This window comes from Anoplolepis gracilipes, chromosome 16 (genome assembly GCF_047496725.1).
Source record: "Anoplolepis gracilipes chromosome 16, ASM4749672v1, whole genome shotgun sequence".
In the NCBI taxonomy this organism is placed as follows: domain Eukaryota; kingdom Metazoa; phylum Arthropoda; class Insecta; order Hymenoptera; family Formicidae; genus Anoplolepis; species Anoplolepis gracilipes.
Genome location: NC_132985.1, coordinates 7,236,479 through 7,260,000, shown reverse-complemented (window position 1 = coordinate 7,260,000; position 23,522 = coordinate 7,236,479). Strand labels below are relative to the sequence as shown.

The 23,522-nt window shown below is 34.6% G+C and overlaps 2 protein-coding genes across 6 annotated transcripts in view; one reads left to right on the top strand and one right to left on the bottom strand.

Moving 5' to 3' along the window:
• Nlg-5 (neuroligin 5) overlaps nucleotides 1–23,522 on the top strand; it is a 247,402-nt gene that overhangs the window by 171,438 nt on the left and 52,442 nt on the right. For 4 of the 5 annotated variants that reach the window (XM_072908649.1, XM_072908648.1, XM_072908647.1 and 1 more), the window contains one exon: nucleotides 18,680–19,359. The exons of the other annotated variant lie outside the window; for it this stretch is intronic. In XM_072908649.1, the coding sequence (XP_072764750.1) occupies nucleotides 19,132–19,359 (228 nt within the window). In that variant the 5' untranslated portion in view covers nucleotides 18,680–19,131. The remainder of the gene's footprint in view (nucleotides 1–18,679; nucleotides 19,360–23,522) is intronic. 5 annotated transcript variants of the gene reach the window in all.
• Ap-1mu (adaptor protein complex 1, mu subunit) lies at nucleotides 3,425–5,890 on the bottom strand. The gene is made up of 2 exons (XM_072908256.1): nucleotides 5,721–5,890; nucleotides 3,425–5,366 (listed from the first exon to the last, which is right to left on the bottom strand). Exon 2 carries the CDS (start codon nucleotides 5,353–5,355, stop codon nucleotides 4,087–4,089), a length of 1,269 nt encoding a protein of 422 aa, XP_072764357.1. The 5' UTR covers nucleotides 5,356–5,366; nucleotides 5,721–5,890; the 3' UTR covers nucleotides 3,425–4,086.

Genomic DNA, 23,522 nt, shown 5'->3' with positions numbered 1-23,522 from the left:
TCATTGACGGTACCTCGATTTCAACATTACAGCATAAAATTTGAATTATAAAAATAAAAGAATTTACTCGAACAGAGTAATTTAAAATGTCAGAATAAAAATTATAATAGTAAATAATAACAAAATATAGAAGATTTCTAACTATTTCTTTGATAAATTTAATAATTTGTCATTTCTCTGAGAAGAAAGAAATGTGGCAACATGGTAATTTTTAATAAATTGGTCAAATTGCAAATTGATATATGAGGCTTAGTCGCTTCTCGCTTACACATTTGTATATAAAGACTTCTTCAGATGAAAAGATAGGTTATTTAAAATGTCAAAAGAAGGCTCAGCTGAATGCTATGTTGTTTACGTTTTCACAATAAATAATATGTCATCTCGGATAATAGGATGAAATTGAGAAAATTATATTCAATATCTTTTGAACTAATCAGTACTTGACCAAAATTATGTGATCAAATATTTCCTCTATATTTAAACTATACTTTTGCAAATTTTGAATAAATTCCTATTATTGTTTCTATCTATTTTAGCTCTTAAATCAACACGATCACAGGTTTTTTATAAGATAGAAAATCTGTAATCGTATCAATTTAAGGGCTAAAAAGGATAGAAATAATATATTATACTTAAAAATATATTTATACTTATTTATGTAAATAATTATATTTATAATTATATTAATACTTTTACTTAGATCTACAAAATAATTATATTTATAATAATATCGACGGGTAAATTCATTGTAAATTAAAATCCTTATAACTTTTAATTGTTTCAGTGAATCAAGTCCAGGTTTTTTTATAAGTTTCTGAACAGTCTGTGCAAATTTTATTAAATTCCTATATTTTTAAAAATAGGTTCTAAACACTCTTAAGGATAGTACTGTACGAGGAGATCAGCTGTGCCAAAAAATTAATAAATTTAATATAGATTTCGAGATTTATGGATTTGCTTGCGCAACATTTTTGCGAAGCATTTTTCACCTTTCAAAATAGCCCTTTGAAATTAATAATTAATTTCTAAAATCTAAATTTAAGATTTGCTTTGTAGAATATAATTTAATTTCAAAATCATTAATATTATCTTGCGAATTAAAGTCTTTTATAGCTACTGTATACACGAAAATTCACGAAAATAAAAGTTTCACAGAGCAAATTTCTACTTCAATTCACAAATTGATTATTAATTATATATTTTTTAAAGGCTAAAAATACTTTGCACGAAGTTAAATTCCATGAATCTCGAAATGCATTAGATTTATTAATCTTTGACGTAACTGATCCTCCTCAAGCTTTTTTATTAAATTACTCATATTCATTTTCTTGCACTGGCATTAAACAATGAGACACAATATCGATATCGATTCCGTGGCGCTTTTGCGGCGCGGCTCGTTAATGCAAGTCGCAAACTCGCAAAACTTTCTTTCGCCGTACGTGTTTCCGTATACGTGTATATGTGTGTGTGTGTATGTGTGTGTGTGTGTGTGTGTGTGTACGTGTATACGTCTAGACTACGCGCATATATTTTCCAGATAAGTTTTAATATCGCGGAAAACGCCGGAAGCGGGGAGAAAGAGAGAAAATCGGCTCGGAATGACGGACGAGAGTTTCACGCGAGACGCGGATGCAACTTTAAATCGTCTCTCTCTTTTTTTCTCTCTCTCTCTCTCTCTCTCTGTTGCAGGTGCGTGACGGAGGCAGGGAAATTCTCAAGAGCTTCTCCACGCGCATCACATTACGCCGCCAGGTATCTCGCGATCGGGTCGGATTTCCTCAACGCTACCGGCTCGACCGGCGTAAATTTGCCTTTTTTATTAACGTCTCTGCAACACATACCGAGAGAAAGAGAGAGAGAGAGAGAGAGAGAGAGAGAGAGAGAGAGAGAGAGAGAGAGAGAGAGAGAGAGAGAGAGAGAGAGAGAGAGAGAGAGAGAGAGAGAGAGAGAGAGAGGAGATAAATCCTCCAGAATTCCACGGGCGCGCGGTTGTACTCGAGTCTCAAATTGAAAATGTGCTTCCTCTTTTTTTTTTCCTTTCTAAAGATTCTTTCCGTTTCAAGCGCGAAATTAAGAACTTTCTTTCTCTTCTTTCGTTTTCTGTTGGTATTTAATCGAACGAATCTAACGTGTTAATTATACAATACCGGCACTGATCGATACTGCTAATATTTGCGTTGGCCGATCGCCCGTTATTGTTATCGTCGTTTTTGCAGTGTTTTGCTTAGAAATAGAACGCTTTATCATTCACGGTGCGCCGCCTTTTATCGATTTTTCTTGCAATAGATTCTTATTGCGAAGCAATTATAAAACTGTATGTGTATATGTATGCGCGTACGTGTGTAATAATAGAAATATCCAAAATTTATGACACCCAGATATAAAGAGAAATAATAATGAATATAACCGATCGAAAAAATTTTCAATAAAAAATGTATATTTTTCAAGCATATATTTAAATATATGTATTTATAAACTATATATGAAAAAATATATGTATATAATTTAGATGGAGGAAAAAAAATTCATAATAATAAATTTCTCACACGATTGCATAAATTACGTAAAAAAGATTACATGCATTACGTTTTCTCGTTTATACAATCGCTACTAAAAACTTCTCACATCGAACTGATTCTCAGGGATCTCTGCAACCTATTTCGAACACATTGCACGCGCACGCGGACCCGCTAATTCACTCGTAACAACCTCCCTTTACCCATTTCCAAGCCGATTACTATCTATGCAGTAACTGAACATTACCATCGCTATCTGCGTCGTAATGCAGCTCGTAACGGTGTGGGCGGACCGAGATAAAAAAGAAAGGGGTAGGAACAAAAAGGGAGAGAAAAAAATTCGTTCGGTACTGCCGATGAATACGGGATAAGCATGCAGACGTCATTCTTCTCTCGATACGACATACCTGGACCATGAAGGCGTCACTTATCACGATAGTGGAGAGAAAGAGAGAGAGAGATTTTTTCCTCTCTTGGTCCATACTCTTTTCCCGATTCACGCGCACGCGCATGCGTGTAAAATTCTGTGCTTGGCGAGACTACTGATTTCCATAAAATTATTACACGCTCGTGTGCGTTCATGTCAAAAAAATTTACATACCGCGAGTATTCGTAGGGCGAGGAAAAAGAGGCTGAAATAAAAAAGTTTTCGGCTTCCACCATTTCGCTCGAATCGCGTTTTCTCTCTTTCTCTCACGTTGAAATATTTATCATTTTTATTTGCACTGACAAACGCTTATGTTATTCTCAATATAACGTAGCCAAGCAATCTTCGATTTTATAAGAAATGGGAATTCTTAAGGGAACAAGCTAGCCGATATTATGTTGTAACGACAAGAAATGAAAATGCGATAGGAATGAGATTTTATAAAAGGAAAAATCATTTCTATATATTGCATATATATATATATAATTTCTTTTAAAAATTTAATATATATCTTTTATGTTATCTTACATTAATGTGTCATAACGACATAAATCTAATAATATTATAATTGTTAAACATGATGTTGGTATACATTTAATCTTTATTTGTATAATACTATTTAGAGCTTTAAATTAATTACCGAGCTTTTCTACCCGTCCGTAAATTCGCCTTGTCAAAGGAAAATATTATAAAATAATTTGCCGATATATTTACATGATCCCGACATAAAGTTATGTTTTATTAGACGCTGTTGTAACGTCATGTATTTAAAAAATATAAATTGAGAAATATATATATTTATTCTACAGATATCGAATGGAAAACCCCATTTGGCTTATATACTCTTAAGAGCCGGTTCAATCTCAAATGAAAAACATCCGTAAAGAAAATATTTCATGCATATTATCCTGTTTTAAATATTAAAAAGCACTGAATGTGCAGAATAAATATGAAATTTATCGAAACGGAGAGCTCAAAAATCCAATTTGTATTTGCATCGTATTCCGCATTATTTTTCCATCAAACTGTATTGGAATGGTGAAAGTTCTAATCCGCTTTGAAGTATATTACTCGTCTCGACTAGTCCTCGTATTCGGGCATAACGCCCGAGATCCTGATGTCGTCCACTCCGTTGTCAATTAGCTAATTCGTCCGCAGCTGATAATCTCCATTCTGCGTGATGTAACGCACCCAAGGTAGAGCCTGATAACCGCTCTTCTCAATGATCTTCAAGTATCGCACTTGAATACCGGACGTGGTGAAATATGGTATCTCGAACTTCACCTGTATGGGCGGTTTGCCCTCGACGTCTTCCCCGACTACCGACGGCAGTCCAAAGTGCGCTCTCATGAGGTACTCCTTGCCACCGGGAAAAGACTTGATGATCCAAGTGATGGCGCTCTGCTCGGGCGAATACTTGACGCTGCCAATTGTAGTCTTGAACTTGGGCGAGTCGGCGTCGTTTGGCACCGGAATCACGATCTCCACGTTGTTCGCCGTCGAACGACGCTTAAACTGCGACCGTGCCTTTATCATATATTCCACACGGCTGTGAGCATGCCGTTCGATCACAGATTCGATCCATATCAGGGGTTTCACGTGTGTGTTCAGTCTGTAGGACATCAGCTCGAATTCACCATCCGGTGGAATGAACGAGATCGTACGATCGTTCTCAAAACGTGACAGCCTAACGCATTGATGAAATTTAACGTCTTCTAGTTCCACAGATTTGGACTTGCCACGTCCCGTTGACTCAAACAGGACCTTATCGTTAAGACCTAACCTTAATTCCGGCATCCCTGACAGATAAACTCTCATCTTTATGGCACCAACGATCTCAGAGCTCAAGACATTTCCGTTGGCATTAGCCAGAAGATTCACTGACTCTATTACATCAAGAAAAACCTCGTTCTTGCGATACTTGATGCCCTCTGATCGCCAAGAAACTGCATTAGTTACAGCCATAGGAATCCTGGGTTGAATCTCCAATTTGTGACCTTCTTGAGTGATATATTCCTGTAGAATCTTACTATCGGTGGTTTGAGGATAGCCAAAGTCCAGCAACTCATCTAAGAGCTCATAAATAACAACAAAGTTGTCTCGTATACTTTCCTCTTCTAATTCTTTAAAATATTCTTGCATGACATGCACCACTTTGTGCAAGAATACAAATACCAAGGATATATTTGCATTTTTCTTCGTAGTGGACACAATGTACAGATTGTTGTATTTTATATACGCATATGTACACTCTGGTGTCTGAATGATGGGAGTAAGATTACCTTCCTCTTCACGTTCCATCACAAGTGGCATAAACTTTTCAATGACGCCAGTCTCGATGTCGCCACGGTAATTTCGTGAGATCAACACCTTACCCTTTACATCCAAAATATATATTGCTGACGTCGACATCTTGTCTGAGACTGCACACATAAATAAGAGAAAAAAAGAGATTAACAAAGATATTATATTCATTTCCTTAAAAAATATCAATATTTTCTTTGTATGAATTTATTACAAACACATCATTGTAATAACAAAGACGGTTAAAGACATAGTTGACATCACTTATAGGTTATGATCACCAAGGTAAGAATTTCAAGCTGAAGTTTGCGACATTTGCGGAAATAATTTGCATTTTATCAAAAGTGAATTGTATATATTATGTGGAAATCAAGATGATATGAAAAAATCTCAAAATTTAAGGTTCAATTAGATGTCAAAATCTTAGTCTACGAGATAAGAAGCAGCCTTAGAAAAAAAGCATTGAAATTTACCTCGGCGTACGATATATCCTTCCTGAGAATATCCTGTGTATCGTTTACATTTAGGAACGTGAACTTTGCGTAAAATTGAAACGACAAAAAGAACGAACTCGCCACCTCACACTTTCGTGACTGTACTGTGGACCGTCGCGAGGTTGCTCGAGTGTTGAGTGTCGAGTGAGCGACACGCGCGCCATGCGCATGCGTCAGCGGCTAACTTCACGGGACATATTGACCGCGACGCTGGAACATCGTGAAATAGAGATGTGCGTCGAAATTTTATTATTAAGGTATGTTTAATTCATTTAGAGACTATTTACTAGCATGTTTAATCAAATATTAATGTATATCGAGCATACCGGGAAGTGATTAATGAAAATTTAATTCTTTAAGTGAATAGTTTATAGAATCATGATGAAAGCCTGAATTGCGGACAATGATTATCATATTGAAGTATGCAACGTCCGTCTTCTCCATCCAAATATTTTATATAAATGTTCTAGATTTTAGAACAATATATTTTTGTTTCGTTTCTTTGTAGTTTATATTTTTATCTAATTCTTGGAAAGAAAAAAGATGTAAAGAAGGATCTAAGAAAATAACAAAAAAAAAACTATATATAAAATCAAATATATACATAATAATATATATATAAATATATAAATATATATATTTAATTATATATAAAATATATTCATATACATTTTTTTCTTGTATATACAATCTCTATTTATAATGTACAGAAAAAAATAGTAAGAAGAATAATTGAAAAATAATGAGAGCATATAATAATTTTGCATTGTTTTTTATAAAAAATTAAAGCTGTAGAAGAAAAAATTGCTCGTATATAATTATACATATATAATATATGATTATATATATACAAGTAATTTTTTCTCACTTGTTCAAATTTCACTTTTTAAAAAAACTAATGCGAAAATTATTCTACTTATTTTTCAACTATATATATATATATATATATATATATATATATATATATATATATATATGTATGTATGTATGTATGTATGTATGTATGTATGTATGTATGTATGTATGTATGTATATATACAAAGTGTCCGGTAATAATCGCCTCACCTCTCTAGGGCTGATAGAGCAAAAGTCAATCTGAACGTAAAAGTCCTCTATCATGTTGCGATTTTCGCAATAATTATTAAAATATTAATTAAAAATGCTCCGTGTATGAGCGCTGCATATAGCACTCAGCATTCGCTGAACAGTTTTAATTAATATTTTAATAATTATTGCGAAAATCGCAAAATGGTAGAGGATTTTTATTTTCAGTTTGACTTGCTCTATCAGCCCTAGAGAGCTGGGGCGATTATTACCGGACATTTTGTATATATATATGTGTGTATATATAATATTGTTCGCTGAGCGTTTTTAATTAATAATTTAATAATTATTGCGCAAATCGCAAAATGGTAGAGGACTTTTCTATTCGGTTTGACTTACTCTATCTGCCCCTGAAAGGTCGGGCAATTATTATCGGACACCCTGTACATGTCCATTATTTTCTTTTTATGTATTATCTCTGTCCAGGATTATTTATTTACAGAAAAAAATACACACACACACACGTGTGTATTTTTTATTTGATTATATGTATTTTTTTCCTGTAAATAAATAATCCTGGACAGAGATAATACATAAACAGAAAATAATGGACATATTTTATATATACATACATATAATACATACATATATTTTTTGTTTAATTTTATATTTTATCTTAGAATTTTAAAAAAATTGCCATTAAAATATTTTTCTCCCTCTTTTCAAAAATTAATTAAAGATATAAATTAAAAAAAAAAGAAGAATATCAATAAAACTCTTCGTTAATCTCAACTTATTCGAGCGGATACAAATATTTCTAAAATAACGCTTAATACAGCAATGGAAGTAAATCCGATCTAAGGCATTTTAATCTGTACTCCGTGTTTCACGAAACATTAAATCCTACTTGAAGCCGTTTCGTAGAAAGCGCGCGCTGTATCTCCGGCAAAGTAGCGCCTTCCGACATTAAGATTCTATACAACTGGAAGTCATTTAATCTCGGCGGAAGATTTCAGCGCGCCGGCTACTCTACGAAGAAGGAACGATAGCGTATTGTAGGATATTCCGTGCACAGTTTGAAAATAGAAAATAAAGACACTGTTGCAAGGCAAATTCGACAAACTAGAATCGCGAACGCTTTTCTCTTCGAAGCGTGAGCTTTTCAAATTTATATTACATAAAACTGCTCCAGATTTAAATAAATAAATCAGAGCAAATGGATATTGAAATAGATTGCGCATAGCTTTTCATACATCAAAAGCAAACTGATCTATTTTTTTTTTACTTTTTGAATGAGATAAATTATGCAAATATTGAAAAAGTCAATTAAATGTCGCAAAATCTTTGAACTTTTCACAAATTAAAATAATTTACTATGCAAAGATTCTCGAGTTTCGTAAATATCTCTAACAATAAGTCGTAAAAAACTCGTGCGTTTACTTATTCGCCAACGTGCTATCGATTTTCTAGCGTTGTCGAATATGCCGATAGACGCGATAGACAGACGGGGTATCGGCCGCATTAAACCGACTGTAAATACACGTCGATAGTGATTGCCGGCTTACAGATTCTACTGAAATAAAATGCTCTCGCACGTTTTTCCGAAAAAAGCTTCGACATGCGTGACATGTCGCATTGCGTCGAGCGATATATAAAAGCGCATTGACATGCAGTTTCATAAACTATTGGTACTTACTATCCCTTTCTCTCCCCTTTTCCTGCTGTTATAAAAAAAAATCGATATATAACACAATATACATATAACGCGTCTCTCTCTCTCTCTCTCTCTCTCTCTCTCTCTCTCTCTCTCTCTCTCTCTCTCTCTCTCTCTCTTGTAAAAATAAATACCGTACAAAAAAAGCATACGAAAAAGAGCATTATATACGTTATTCGTGCGCGTAATCGACACTCGGCCCCGAGTCGATTCTGATCAAATACCGCGATTCGCGGTGCTGTTTTGTGCGTTCGCCATAGCGTTAAAAATGCGATTTGTGCCCAGCGCGTAAAAGCTCGCCCGGTCCTCCCGCCTAATCGATTTAACGTTTATAACGAGCATCGAAAGGCGCGTTTCCGTCCGCCATCCGAAAATTACCGCTGTAGTCGTTCAACTATTCACCAGCGGTCGGTCCAACCATGTTATCTGCGGTCAGCGTAACGTACTCCCATTAAGTACTTCGATCGCGCTTATTTTCATTCGTACAGATGCGACCAGCGAAACCCCCTTCGCGGTTTTGTAGCTGAATGAAAGCCGAAAGGAGGAACCATTGCGTATAATAAGATAATTAATTTATTGGCATATGTGTACGTGTATATATATATATATATATATATGTGTGTGTGTGTGTGTGTGTGTGTGTGTATTGCAATCAGCGGTTTTATCTGCTTTTTCGAAAATTGTGCCAATAATTAATTTTCTTATTTTTACGCAAACCTATAATACTCTCAAAAATACTGGCGTATCATTTGTATGATATGGCAATCTTTTGCTTTAATTAAATATCTAAATTCTATCGGATAATAAAAAATTAGATCGACGCGATTTATATGATGGCAAATCTCCAACATTTATTTATTTTATCGGATTTAAATTTTTAATGGAGACGATAATGAAAGTATTTTCCAAAACAGTTTTTTTTTTTTACCGTAAACTAATTTTAATCTCGTGAAAATTTGTGTTGTGAAAAATTGGGATGATATGTATTTCCGGATTAAGCGCGACGGTTGGTTGGCGAAATTGAGGCCTCATCTAATGAATACATTAATGAAAGATGAATGATGATGAGCTACGCGTTCACGCGTGTAATCAAGTTCCCCCGGCTGTTTTAGCATAAAATATTGGATAGATACGGATCGAACGGGGTGTCGTCGATCGTATTTATCCAGAGGTATTTGCTCGATAAACAGTTCTCAGTATTTAAGAAAACAGGTTCAATCCCAGGGCGAATGTCCTCTCGTTAAATCTCAATTTTCTATTTTCAATTGAATTCAGCTTGCCACGAAGTACTCTAATAAATATTTCATATCGATCTCTGACCGCAAACGGCATAAATATTATCATACAAGAATATGAAATCCATGTGTGTATAATTTCTGGAAGATTTGTTAAAAATAATAGAAAGTGACAAATAAATGTAAATAAATGATCTTGAATAATATAACTCGCGCCATCGACATGTGTAATATTAGTACTATATCCCCGACAAAATCTTTTTATTAACCCCTTCAATTCCATACTTTTTTCGCGTATCTTTAAATTCCACACTGGTGTGAATTGGGATTTTACATTAAAAAAAAACTTTAGAAATAAATGAATTTTGAGAAATAATATGTATTTTTTGAAATAATAGTTTCCAAGGAATCGATTAGCGATTATTAATCTTGAAATAATATTGCATTTAATGCAAAAATAACAATTTTATTTATTACAAAAATAATATTTTAAAAAATATACTTAGGAAAAGTCTGTATTAAAAAAATTACGTGGAAAAATTTTAGCTGGTGCAAATTCGCACTAAAATGGAATTTAAGAATTAATATTGTATATCGTGAGTAATATAATTTTATATCCGATATAGAATATATTTATACAAACATATATATATAATATATATATGTATATATATATATATATATATATATATAAATATTATATATATATATATATATATATATATAAATATTGTTTATATATTACTTGAATATGCGACGAAGATTTTCCATTCTCTTGGTACCAAGGTCTAAACAACATTTCCTCTTTCGAAGAAACTAACAGCACTTTCCAACCGTGAATTAATCATGAGCTTGAAAATCATTCGTCGCGCATGGCTTATGCATCCGGCGTCGACCGGGAGAATATTTACCGTAGTGCACGATCGGGCCCCAGTGCACTGAATCGCCTACTGTTTGCGGCAAATTCCACGAGAGAGATTCCATTGTAATTGAACGAGGCTGACTCGATTATAAAGTCAAATCATCGGCAGGTGAAGAGAAGATTCCCATCTTCTCTTCTCGCGAATCCTACTCCTCGCTCTTTTCTTCCCTCTTTTTCGCTCGCCTCCCTCAAACACTCTTGTGATGTTGAATCGAAGTACAGAAGAATGATGGTGTCTTGGGACTCCTCTCACGTGCAGTCTGCGAAACGCCTCAAAGAGATAATTTCGAGGAATTTAGAAAGTCCTCGGGTGCAAATTGCTGTTAGAAAGCAGAGGAAGCTCGACAGGAATCTTGAAAAATAGAATTGTTTCCGGAATGGGAAACGCTGCCGGTCTTAATTTATTGTAATGGCTGTAATAATACTCCGGCACAAATAGTGTGCAATAACAAACCTACGTAATTCGATGCTATAAATCAATAAAAAAAAATAAAAATTTTTTCTTTATCTTTCCCAAGAATGCAATATAATATATACAAAATGCTAGATAAAAATGCCGATAATATTTGCATAAACGTAAAATAATAAATTATATAATATATACACTATGCAAAAAAATTAAAGGACCACTTTCTTCCATATAAAAAAGGTCAATTTTCAAGTAGTTGCAACTTCCTTAAAAATAATCGGAATAAGATTAATAAAAAAGCGTTTCAAAGCTTGAAGTTTCTAGTTTTAGAATCATTAAATCAATTTCAATTCTTTCTATTCGTTACAAAATTACATTGTAAGAAAGCGACGTCCGTCGATTGAACAAATTTTGGAAAAGTTTGTCCAAAAATACCGAATTAAAAAAAATTCTAGCACGATTTCATTAATTGGATATTAAAGAGCAGAATTTTAGTTTTTTTAATTTCTTTTTTTAAAGAATGTACTATGATATTTTTTCGCCGAGATATTCATTATTAAAGCAAAATCGAACTATTGACTTTGAACGCTTATAATTAGTGAAAAAATGATCGTACAATAATTATTAAAAAAGTAATTTAAAGAAAAAAGTTGACATTTTAAAATGCTTCTATCGTTTTTTCAATCATTATTTATTTTTAAGACATAATTGTTACTTAGAAATTAAATAAAAATTGCACTTTTATCTTTTTTTATTTGAATCAATGAAAGTTAACGAGAAAACAATAAAATTTTCATGAACTCTACAACATTTATAAGTAAAAAGCATTCCAGTTACTCGAATAAAAGGCCGAATTATGAAGTTTTTTTTCTGTATATTTCAAAAACTTAAATTAATGATTATTGTAGGATCAATTTTTCACTAGTTATAAGCGTTCACAGTCAATAGCTCGATTTTGCTTTAATAATGAATATCTCGGCGAAAAGAAAATAATAGAACATTCGTTGAAAAAAGGAAATTAAAGCTAAAACTGTTTTTTAAGACTCAATTAATGAAATCGTGGTAGGATTTTTTTAATTCGATATTTTTGGACAAACTTTTGAAAAATTTGTTCAATCAACGGACGTCGCTTTCTTACAACGTAATTTTGTAACAAATAGAAAGAAATGAAATTTATTTAAAGATTCTAAAACTAGAAACCTCAAACTTTGAAACGCTTCCTAGGTAGCACATGTTCGTTTTATAAACGTTTTCTAATCGTATCCAATATTTTTTAACCGTCAAGCACCAATAAGAAACGTATCAACAGAAACATTTTTAAAATTATGGTTTAAGAAACGTATTTTTTACGTTTCTATAAATAGAACAAAAATTAATTTTTTAATTCAAAATTATATATATATATATATATATATATATATATATATATATATATATACACATTATTAAGACTGTACTTATTAAAACGATCCCCAAATAGCACAAAAAATTAAAAGATGACTAAAAGATGTCTTTTTTAAGTTATCTTTCTGACAAGGCTAAAAGATGTCTAAAAGAATATTATTCTACCTACAAAAAAAAGTCATTTTTTAAAAGATGTCTTCTAAAAGTCGTAATTAATTTTAGTCGACGAAAAGATGTCTTTTTGATCATCTTTTCGACAAGACGAAAAAGATCTATTTTATAATATACGTGTTCCTTTGTTTGCCCCTACGTGGTGTATTTAGACTTAACTATAACTCGTATTCAAGTTTTCATAACATGTATATAACGCCTAAAAGAACAGGTACTAAAAGTATAATTTAAATTTTGTCTTTTTTTGTCAGTTTGACTTCTGATGTAATCTCGACAAGAGATTCAGAACATGATGAAAATAGATGGATTATATCCATATATGCATTATTTTATTAAATCTGTGAATAAACAAATTTTTCACAAATAAAGGAAAAAATCGTATTTTGACAGTTTCTTAAACGTTTTTTTTTTGTTAGAAAATGACGTTTCCCTTAACGTTTTTTAAGTGGACATTTTAACCAATCAGAAACGTTTTTAAAAGCCGGTTCTAAAACGTTTCGCAGAAACATTTGTGAAACGTTTTTGAAACGAATATGTGTTATTGATCTTATTCCGATTATTTTTAAGGAAGTTGCAACTACTTGAAAATTGGCCTTTTTTACATGGAAGAAAGTAGCCTTTGATTTTTTTTTTTTTTTTTTTTGCCTAGTGTATATATTACAACGATTTAATGGATATTAATTATGTTTGGTATATCGAGGCAAACGTGAGCGAACGTAAATGACGAATAATGTTTGTAGGATTTAAAAATGACCAGATTGGCTGACTTGAAAAATGACGAGGGAAAATCGCAGCATACCGAACCAGAGCTTATCGTCGATATCAATTTCTTTCTCTTGATTTTTACGGATAAAACGTCAAACCGAAGATAAAGTGGTGCGGCACAAGACCGCCTTACGCTCGCGCAGTTATATTAGGTACTGCACATCTGTTTCCGGAACCGCTGGGCCACCGGTAGAATCCTCCGGGAACGGTGAACGCTATATCGGGGGAGAAGGAAAGTTAGAGCCGCCTGGGGGATCGGTACGACCGATAATTGAGGCTTGAATTAAATTAGTCCCGGTTCTCCGTTCCGGACCGAATGACTGAAAGTCTCGCGCGTTGCTCGCGCGATAACCGAATTGACCCCACGTTGGCCGATCTAATCGCGATTATCGATCACCGCTCTTACGCCGAGATTTCATTAGGATCAATATCGCTCTCTATCGGTTAAATCGGTTAAATCGGTTAGGCAAGATGCATAATGGATTCGGCAAACGCACGTGAGTCCGATAACGATTGAATTCCCCTTTGAACTCGCTCGTATAGTCGCGATAATAATTCTTGCGCGAGATGGATTTTCGCCGGAGCACACGAGATAGGGTCTTCCACGAGATAGCAAGACTAATCTTGATTTTGCCTTCTCTTGTCTCGAAACTCGAAAGACCAAGACAAGATTTTTAATTAGTTATTAAGACGAAGATTGTCAAAGTTCTTGTCAAGATTAGTAGTTAAAAAAAATATATATACATATATTTGTAAATTAAATGAGAAAAATTATAGGATCTTAAAAAATTTTATTTAATAAACAAAAACATTTATATTAACTAATTTAGAAACAATTAATAAATGAAATAAATATAAAATTTTATATAATTACTATATAAAACTTTTCATACAAGACATATTTTGAGAAATAAACAAATGACGTAAAATAGTAATAATTATTTAAAATTACTCTATATTACAAAGATTATGTTAAATATTATTTTAAATAAATATTCAGTATATTAAATAAAAATTGTTAAAAAATCGAGACAAAAAGAGAAGATTTTTGCTACAAATATTCATTCAAGACAAGATTCAAGTTTTCGAAAATGTTCAATACAATATTTTTACAAATATTATCTTGTCTCGAGTCTTATGTAAACTTAATGTAAACAAATATAAATTGCAATATCATAACGAAACAGAGAGACCCGGCATCGATATGAAAAATAAAATCGGAACGAGGCACTTTATTTCTGTTCTCGAATTGAAAACTTTTGAATATCCCAGTTGTAATTTATCGTAAAAACTTATTCCCCAGCGCCCATACCGTATCGTCGAAAATTTTTCATTCCGAGGAAAACACGTTGTCGATGTCCACCACGGAGAATGCGAGATATGACGCAATCACCAAAAGACACCGTATATTTCTCATCCCTCTCGTTGCCATCCATTTACGTTAAATAAATCATATTACGTAATAACGTGCCGAGTTATAACGTACGGCGACACGGAAACGCATCCGCGCCGGGAGTAAATGGATTTACTTAAAAGTTTAATAATACAAGCTATAATATATGTGCAACGCTGTAGGAAGTTACGGCGGAAATCCATTAAAACACCGATGATGAAATTTAACGAAATAATTAAAAGAATAATGATCTCTACGTTCGTCTGCGGAAAATTACCGCTTGAGAATATTTTAATGCAACGAGAGAGAAGAAAGAAAAAAACCAACTTTGCAGCGAAACTTATCTTTGCGATCAAATAAGTTTAAGGATGTTTAGCATCTACAATCGGAGCAAAACGTAGTCGAAATTGACGAATATATACTTTTCTCATATATCTTAATATATGATTATTATAAAGATTGTATAAAATCTTATTATTTATTCATAGCTAGAGTGTAGAAATGTATTTTCGAACTTCTGTTGCTTTTTTCGGAGAATTTTCGTGTTTCTTAAATTATAATGAGAAACTTTTATCATTGACGGTACTTCGATTTCAACATTACAACACAAATTTTGAATTATAAAAATAAAAGAATTTACTCGTACGGAGTAATTTAAAATGTCAAAATAAAAATTATAATAGTGAATAATAACAAAATATAGAAGATTTTTAAATGTTTCTTTGATAAATTTAATAATTTGTCATTTCTCCGAGAAGAAAGAAATGTGGTAACATGATAATTTTTCATAAGTTGGTCAAATTACAAATTGACATATGAGGCCTAGTCGCTTCTCGCTTACACGTTTGTATATAGAGGCTTCTTCAGATGAAAAGATAGGTGATTTAAAATGTCAAAAGAAGGCTTAGCTGAATGCTATGTTGCCACGTTTTCACAATAAATAATATGTCATTTCGGATAATAGGACAAAATTGAGAAAATTATATTCAATATCTTTTGAACTAGTCAGTACTTGACCAAAATTATGTGATCAAATATTTCCTCTATATTTAAACTATACTTTTGCAAATTTTGAATAAATTCCTATTATTATTTCTATCTATTTTAGCTCTTAAATCAATACAGTCACAGGTTTTTTATAAGATAGAAAATCTGTAATCGTATCAATTTAAGGGCTAAAATAGATAGAAATAATAATAGGAATTTATTCAAAATTTGCAAAAGTATAGTTTAAATATAGAGGAAATATTTGATCACATAATTTTGCTCAAGTACTGACTAGTTCAAAAGATATTGAATATAATTTTCTCAATTTTGTCCTAAAAAGGACAAAAATAATTATATTTATATTTATTTATATAAATAATTATATTTATAATTATATTAATACTTTTATTTATAATTAGATCCACAAAATAATTATATTTATAATAATATCGATGGGTAAAATCATTGCAAATTAAAATCCTTATAACTTTTGATTGCTTCAGTGAATCAAGTCCAGGTTTTTTTATAAGTTTCTGAACATGTATCAAAACAATCTGTGCAAATTTTATTAAATTCCTATATTTTTAAAAATAGGTACTAAACATCCTTATAAAAAAAAAAAAAAAAAATTTAGTTTGTATCCAACAAGTAATCTCACACACAATTTGTTTTCTAATTAATTTGTTTCCCATCAACTTTGAATTTGCAACGGAAAGAAAACCGTCAACCAATGAGATTTTTAGCGAACAATACGCCATCACAATCGGGGAGTAAGATAATGTAGTCGCGATTAAAAATTTAAATCAGCCATTGGCGGCGATATCGTTAACGGGCGGGAAAGTTTAGCGCCGCCACCACCGCTAAACCCTAAAGCGGAACCGTAGTGGCGAGCGGAGGGTGAGAACGGAAGGGCTGCTGAGAAACGCTAGGGATTGAGACCAGAAGGAGACGGTTGATCGGCGAGATGTCCTGCGGGGAGATAAGTTTCTCGATGCAATCAGTGCCTCGGTATATCTCTATCCTTCCCGCAATCCTTCGTATATATCTTATTCGCTCTCGCTCTTCTCGGCTCTCCTCGTTCAACCATAGCCACCCTCGAGTCCCGTCTCCAGCAGCCCTCTCGCTTCTCTTCTTTCACGCCTCCGACAATGCGGGACTTAAGATAATACTCGCAATGCCGTACGGTTTATTCGCGTGCGAGGTTCAACTCGACTGAGAACTTAACACTGCAGAGCAACGTGTTTGTGAAAAGCCGATAATTCTGAGTAAATTACATTTTTCGACTCGAAACATATTAATTAATGTAATTATCTTGCAGACTTTTCTATAAATTTTTTTTAATACATTTTCTTTGTTTTTTTATATATGTATATTTTCTAATATGTTTTTTTCTTCTAAATGTATATTAAATTCTATTTACATTTACATAAGGTTAATGAGACAGAATAAAGGTAAATTTTAATACGCATCAATAATTCTCTAGATACAAGTGTTGAATTTAGAGTTTTAAATGTGTAAGAATAAATTCGAATCTAATTACGACCGTAATTAATATAACAATTAATGTAACTATATTAGAGATTGAATATTAATTAATATATGTTGAAATAAAATAATATACATTAATATGTTTATTTATTTTTTAATTTTAAGCGTTTATCAAAGCCTATCAAATACATTTGCGTAAAATTAAGGTATTAATTTAGAGGATTCTTTTGACTTTAATATGCATCTATATAATAATTCTCTAAATACAAGTATTAAATTTAAAGTTTAAGATGTAAGAATAAATTCGAATTTAATTATGACTGTAATTAACATAACAATTAATGTATATTAGAGATTAAATATTAATATAATACATGGTATAATAAAATAATATAAATAATATACAAACGTAAATTAATATATATTTACTTTTTTTCTATTTTAAGCAATTGTCGATCAATCGAATTCTATCAAATACATAAAATTAAGGATAATTCGGAAGATTCTTTAGCCTGTAATGTGAATATCTATATAATATTCTCTAAATACAAATATTGAAATATAGAGTTTGAAATGTAAGGATAAATTCAGATTTAATTATAGCCGCGATTTCGACAACGGCAGATTCGATTTATTTAATGGCCAAGCGTTGCGCCGATCGTGCGGTGGGATTAATTAATAAAGTGATTGATTCGGTTAAACGCATTAATCGCACATTCGCGCGCGACCGGACCGGCGAGTTCCATAAATTCGAAAACTGCCGATCGATCGAATCGCGTCCGTTCATCAGCGCGTCTCGTCGAGCGGACTCACCGCAAAACCGGACGTGGTATCAAATGGATCAATGATTTACAAAAAAAAATTGACGAACGGCGCAATCCCATCGGTGTTAGCACGATTCGTTCGCATTGATAGGCCTATTGTTGTAATTATAAGCGTGAACAAAAGCCCATTCTCGCGCAGAAAAGATAGATTTTATCGCAGAAAGCATTCCCGGTTTGAATAATTGCGATAACGAAATTCACGTGCTCGCGAATAAAAATATCCGCGATAAGTAATTTTAATTTACAATTAAAAGATTAATAAAGCTCTCATACGAATCACAAATTTTTTTAATTTTACGATAAGTTAATAAGAGTCAGGATAATAGTGCGTGAGTTTCAGTCTCGAATTGAAATTTACTTATACATGATAGAAGCAAGAAAAATTCATGCCTTTCAGTACAATTGGTCACCTTCGAAGAAAAAAAATAATTTTCTTATTACACTCTTGCGACATTTAAAAAAAAATAATTCTATTTATTTCTCTTGTCTCTTGACAAACGCGCAAAAATTTCTTATTACCAAAACTAAACTGGCAGAGATCTTGAGGATGTTTTGTTATATCGAATTCTCGCTTGTTTGCAGAGACGTTCCAAGCCTGCTGCAGTAATGGAGGCCCGGCCGTCTCCCAACTTTCTTATTCAAGATGTTTTGAGAGTAATTTAACTTGGACTCCGGCCTCGAAGAGTGCCAGTTCCAGCGTGCCGAGAGGACGTCGTCGGGGAGGAGTCGCGGGATAAAACGCGCGGAAGGAAAGTGACTACCGTGATGCAGGACTACCTCGGCGGGACAAAGTTCATGTTCCATTCGTCGCGAACAAATTAGGCAATTTCTCTCTCTCTCTCTCTCTCTCTCTCCCCCCCCTCTCTCGGAGAAGAAACGGTCATCCTTATCCCTGGCCAGGCATATTCGGGATCGGGGACACCGCGACCGGGTTTTGCCCGGTTTTGTCCTGTCCGATACCCAGTCCGACGACCAAGGTCGCCGTACGGTTATGCTAGTGGCGTCGCTGCAAGTGGCCGCCAGCAAATGCTGTCATGCCGCTGCCATGCCAGCCGGCGGCCCGCATCTGGCCGCTGGTCGCAACCTGGACTCACTGTCAGATCAGCCTGCGGAGCCGCTACTGTTCGCGCGTAGGACTCGCCCTACTGCTCATCCTGTCAATCCTGACCGGCCGCGGTCGCGCGGCCTCCTCTCAACCTGTGACCCGCTACGCCTCGCGCATCGTCGAGACGAAAAGCGGACAGATACGTGGAATACTTCAGGTATGTATCGATTCTTCTTGCCAGAGAGGGACTGGATTCGGGAGGGGATGCAGGAGAAGGGAAGGTGGAGGTGGAAGAGAATGACGATCGGGGGTGTAGAGGGGTATCGAGCGATGAACCATCCCCGGCAGGATTTGGGTATCCTGCCAGGTGAAACGGACACGTAGTAGAGCCTGCTCGGACATGGATTCGGATCCCGTTGTAAATGGCGGATCGTGATTCGCGGTACGTCGCTGTTTCCGCGGCGCGCGCGTGGCGAAAGGAGAGATTTATTGCCGAATTGACCCTGCGGGGGGAAGCGGAATTTTTCTCTGCTTGGCATCACTCTCGCGGAGAGAAGCATCGATTATTCGTGACAACGTGTCATTTTTTTATTATTCTAAAATTCGAATTTTTCATGTAAAGTGAAGACGTATCTTTCACGTGCAGAAAAAAAGCTTTTTTATCTTCCCCTTGTGTTGAGTTTTTGATGAATCGCTATAAAATAGAGTTAAACGACGCTATCTCGCGGGGAATCGATCGCAATTCCTCGCATAGGTCAATTCCCGCTGTTTACAGAAGGAACGAGCGGTAGTTACACGGTGGTGCAAATGATAACACGAATATTTGGATACTATGTGTACAGGATGGGATAATATCTTGAACATGAATTAATTCCTCGCTGCGATTCATATGCGAAATATGAATCAATTTGGGTCAAGAGTGTACGCACACATGTATCGTTAAATATCTTGTTAGCTAAAATAATCGAAGTAATAATTACGCTAATACCGATAAGGAATTTTTTATTGACAATATTGCTAGCAATTAGTTCAGAAGAACGTCTGAAAATTCTGTCTGAAAAATGGGAGTATCTATCCCAAAAAAACTTTAGACATTTTGTGTGCGGTTATTTTTTATACTGATAAAGGATTCTTTATTGACTGAATATTGCTAGCAATTAGTTCAGAAGAATGTCTGAAGCGTTTATCTGAAAATTCGAAAAATTTTCTGAAAATTGGAACAATGTATCTATCCCAAGAAAACACTAGACATTTTGTGTGCAATTATTTATTATAAAATGTTTTACGACGTACGCTTTTGCACGGTGAAATTTTTAATCGCGCATAGAATTCGCGAAACGCATTGGGCAAAGACAGGAACCTTGCTTAATGTTCTCTCATTAACGAGGAACATTAGTGCGCACCGGTGCATTAATCTTGCTGCCCAATTATTTCCACGCTCTGTACTGTCTTCCCACCATCTCTTAAATTTGATCGCGTCGCCATATATTCTTGTACACTCCTTGTGTTTCACTTTCTCTCTTCTTCTTCTCCTTTCTCTCTCTTTTTCTCATTACTTTTTCCGTCCAATCTAACTCGTTCTAGGTGTGTCCAACACACCTTTTCCTTCCTGTTTTTTTCCTTCTCATTGCCCAGCGACGACGTACTCTTTCATTAAATGCGTTACTGCTCTCCTATCACTCCCACAAACTTTGCAGATCTCCTTTTCCTCTCCCTGGCGTCAGTTTCTCTCCGTTCTCTTTTACCATCCCTTTAACTTATTACCACACCTAAATCTTCCTGTCGACCCAACGTTGAAACTTCCTTTTGCTTGTTAAGTATCTTTGCCAATAGCTTTTATATCCTCTTTTGCATTTTTTTTTTGCCGTACTATAGCATTCTAATTAACTATGAATACGTGTTCAAAAAGAGCTCGTTAGCTTTCCCAGCGTACATTCTCACAGTTAACTACAGATTTTCTCAAAAGAATATGTTTTTTGTGAAGCGTATACAGTACAAATACAAATAAATTACAAGCAAAGGAAAACAAAGCACTCATTGCAGGACTTTGCAAGAAATTTTGCGACTGTAATTAAAGCAGTCAGATGTCTGAAATAATGTAGAGCGAATAAATCCAGCGTTTTATATTTCCGTCTATCTCCTTGGAATATACACACTCTGTGTGTAGCTGACGTGGAAACTAAAAGCGGTTCGATATCCCAATGGTTCCAACGACAGCGAAATTTTTATACGAGACAATCCGCTGGCAGCTTGTCTATCGCGACCGTAAGCGTTTTCACAATACCCGATCAGTCAGAACGGACAAGACCGTTTTGACATTTACTGCAGCATTCGCTACGCCGAATGGTAGACATCAATTACGTCTAATAGATATTCATATCGACAAGAGGCAGATCGATGGACGTCCGATGATTCTCCCTTATGGCGACGAATTTAAAGTATCCGCGGGCGGGATATCGTCGATATTACCATCCCGCGTGGCTTCACATCGTCGAAAATAAATATTCACAGCTACGGGATCGTGAGGGAAATCGAGCCAAATTTACGTTTCGATATCAATCAATTCGAAGCCGGGCACAGTCCGACAATAACGCGGCACGAAAGTATAATATAAGCTTTTATCTCGGGATGTTATATTTAACTTTCGAATGTTTGACGCTGTATTCATCGTCGCACTCGTTCGAAAAGGGACCGTGAACGTTGATTAAATTCGATTGCTTCGATCACGGAATTTCACTGATGTAAGAAACTTAATCTAAAATATTCAGGCAAATTTTGATCCAAATTTTCAGATCTGAGTGTCATTTCAGATAAAGCTTTCTTAATCATCGTGTCTGAATTCTTAGGCAATTTCTTACAGATAATGTAAAAAAATAATTGTAGATAAATTGTCTAAAGTTTTTTTTACAAACACACTGTTTGAATTTTCAGACAGAGTTTACGGAAAAATATCTGAATTTTTATCTAGACAGTATCCAAAATATATCTAGAGAATCCCAAAGACGTCTTTGGGATGTCCTTCGGATACATTTTAGACATGATATGCTGTCTGGGTAGATATTTTCCGGAAAATAAAAAAAAATAACTCTGATGGCAGATTATATGAAATTACTTTCGGACACTCAGATCGGAAAATTCAAACAAAACTGTATCTGAATTCGTAGACAATTTTTTTACAGTACAGTTATTTTTTACAGTGTCATGATCTGTAAAAATAATTGCAAACAAAATATCTATAGTTTTCTTACAGACATACTGTCTGAATTTTCAGAAAAATGACTCTGATTATTATAATCAAGACAGATTTATCTGAAATTATTAATAGATTCACAGATCTAAAAATTCAACAACAAAAATATATCTGATGAATTCTTAAACAATTTTTTATAATGTGCTACACATTTAAATACAATTATATGCAAATCTTACAGATTCTCGGGATTTATCTTTTGCCGCACTTTACCGGTATACGGGAAATGGTGTATACGCATACACCATTTCCCCGCACGAAAATCTCGAAAGAGAGAGAGAGAGAGAGAGAGAGAGAGAGAGAGAGAGAGAGAGAGACGCTCATATAATCCGCGAATTGAAACATCCGCGTGCGGATCAGACGCGCAGGCAGAAAGAGAGAGAGTCGCTTTGGCGGGAATTGCGGATCCGCAATTTACCGGCCCTTTTTTCGTCCCGGCAGTCCCCGGGCGGGATGGATGGATAACGAGAAAACTTTTTCGCTCAGAACGCCTCGTGGCCTTTACATTACGTCGTAACGTTGCCGCACAACTCACAGGCTTGTCGTTTTTTGTTCGCGCTCGCTCTCGCGCTCGGTCCATTTCGCGCGATCGAGCGCAATACGTTTCGCCCGTAGAAGGAAAAACATTGCTCTGTCAAACGCTCGCCACGAGTACAACGACGAACCGGCCCTCTCTCTCTCTCTCTCTCTCTCTGTCTTGTTCTTCCCCCGCGTGATGTATAAGCAGAATCGTTTTGCATCTCGCAAATCGAGCACCAACCGATCGCCGTTGAATATCTTGCAATCGATTATACGATACACGTTCATTTATTATCGCACACGGAATCATATATCATCAAGGATTTATAGACCGTTTGGAGAGAATGTTGTATTTATTACCCCCTCTTTTCCTCCCTCACCCCTTGTAAAACAGAGTTTACCGGATATTGAATTTTGTATGCCAAATTGCACGTGCCAATTTCGCAGAGATATCTGAATCAATCTGATTCGTATATCATTCTTATCGAAATTATATCGTCTCTCTCTCTCTCTCTCTCTCTCTCTCTCTCTCTCTTGGAATTGGCATAATTCTTTTGTGATGTGTTAAACAGATGTGATATATACAGAGGGAGGCATTTATATTGAGACAC

What these genes read in the sequence shown, in the direction of transcription:
- Ap-1mu (XM_072908256.1), bottom strand. Translation starts at nt 5,355, where the DNA reads ATGTCGACGTCAGCAATATATATTTTGGATGTAAAGGGTAAGGTGTTG.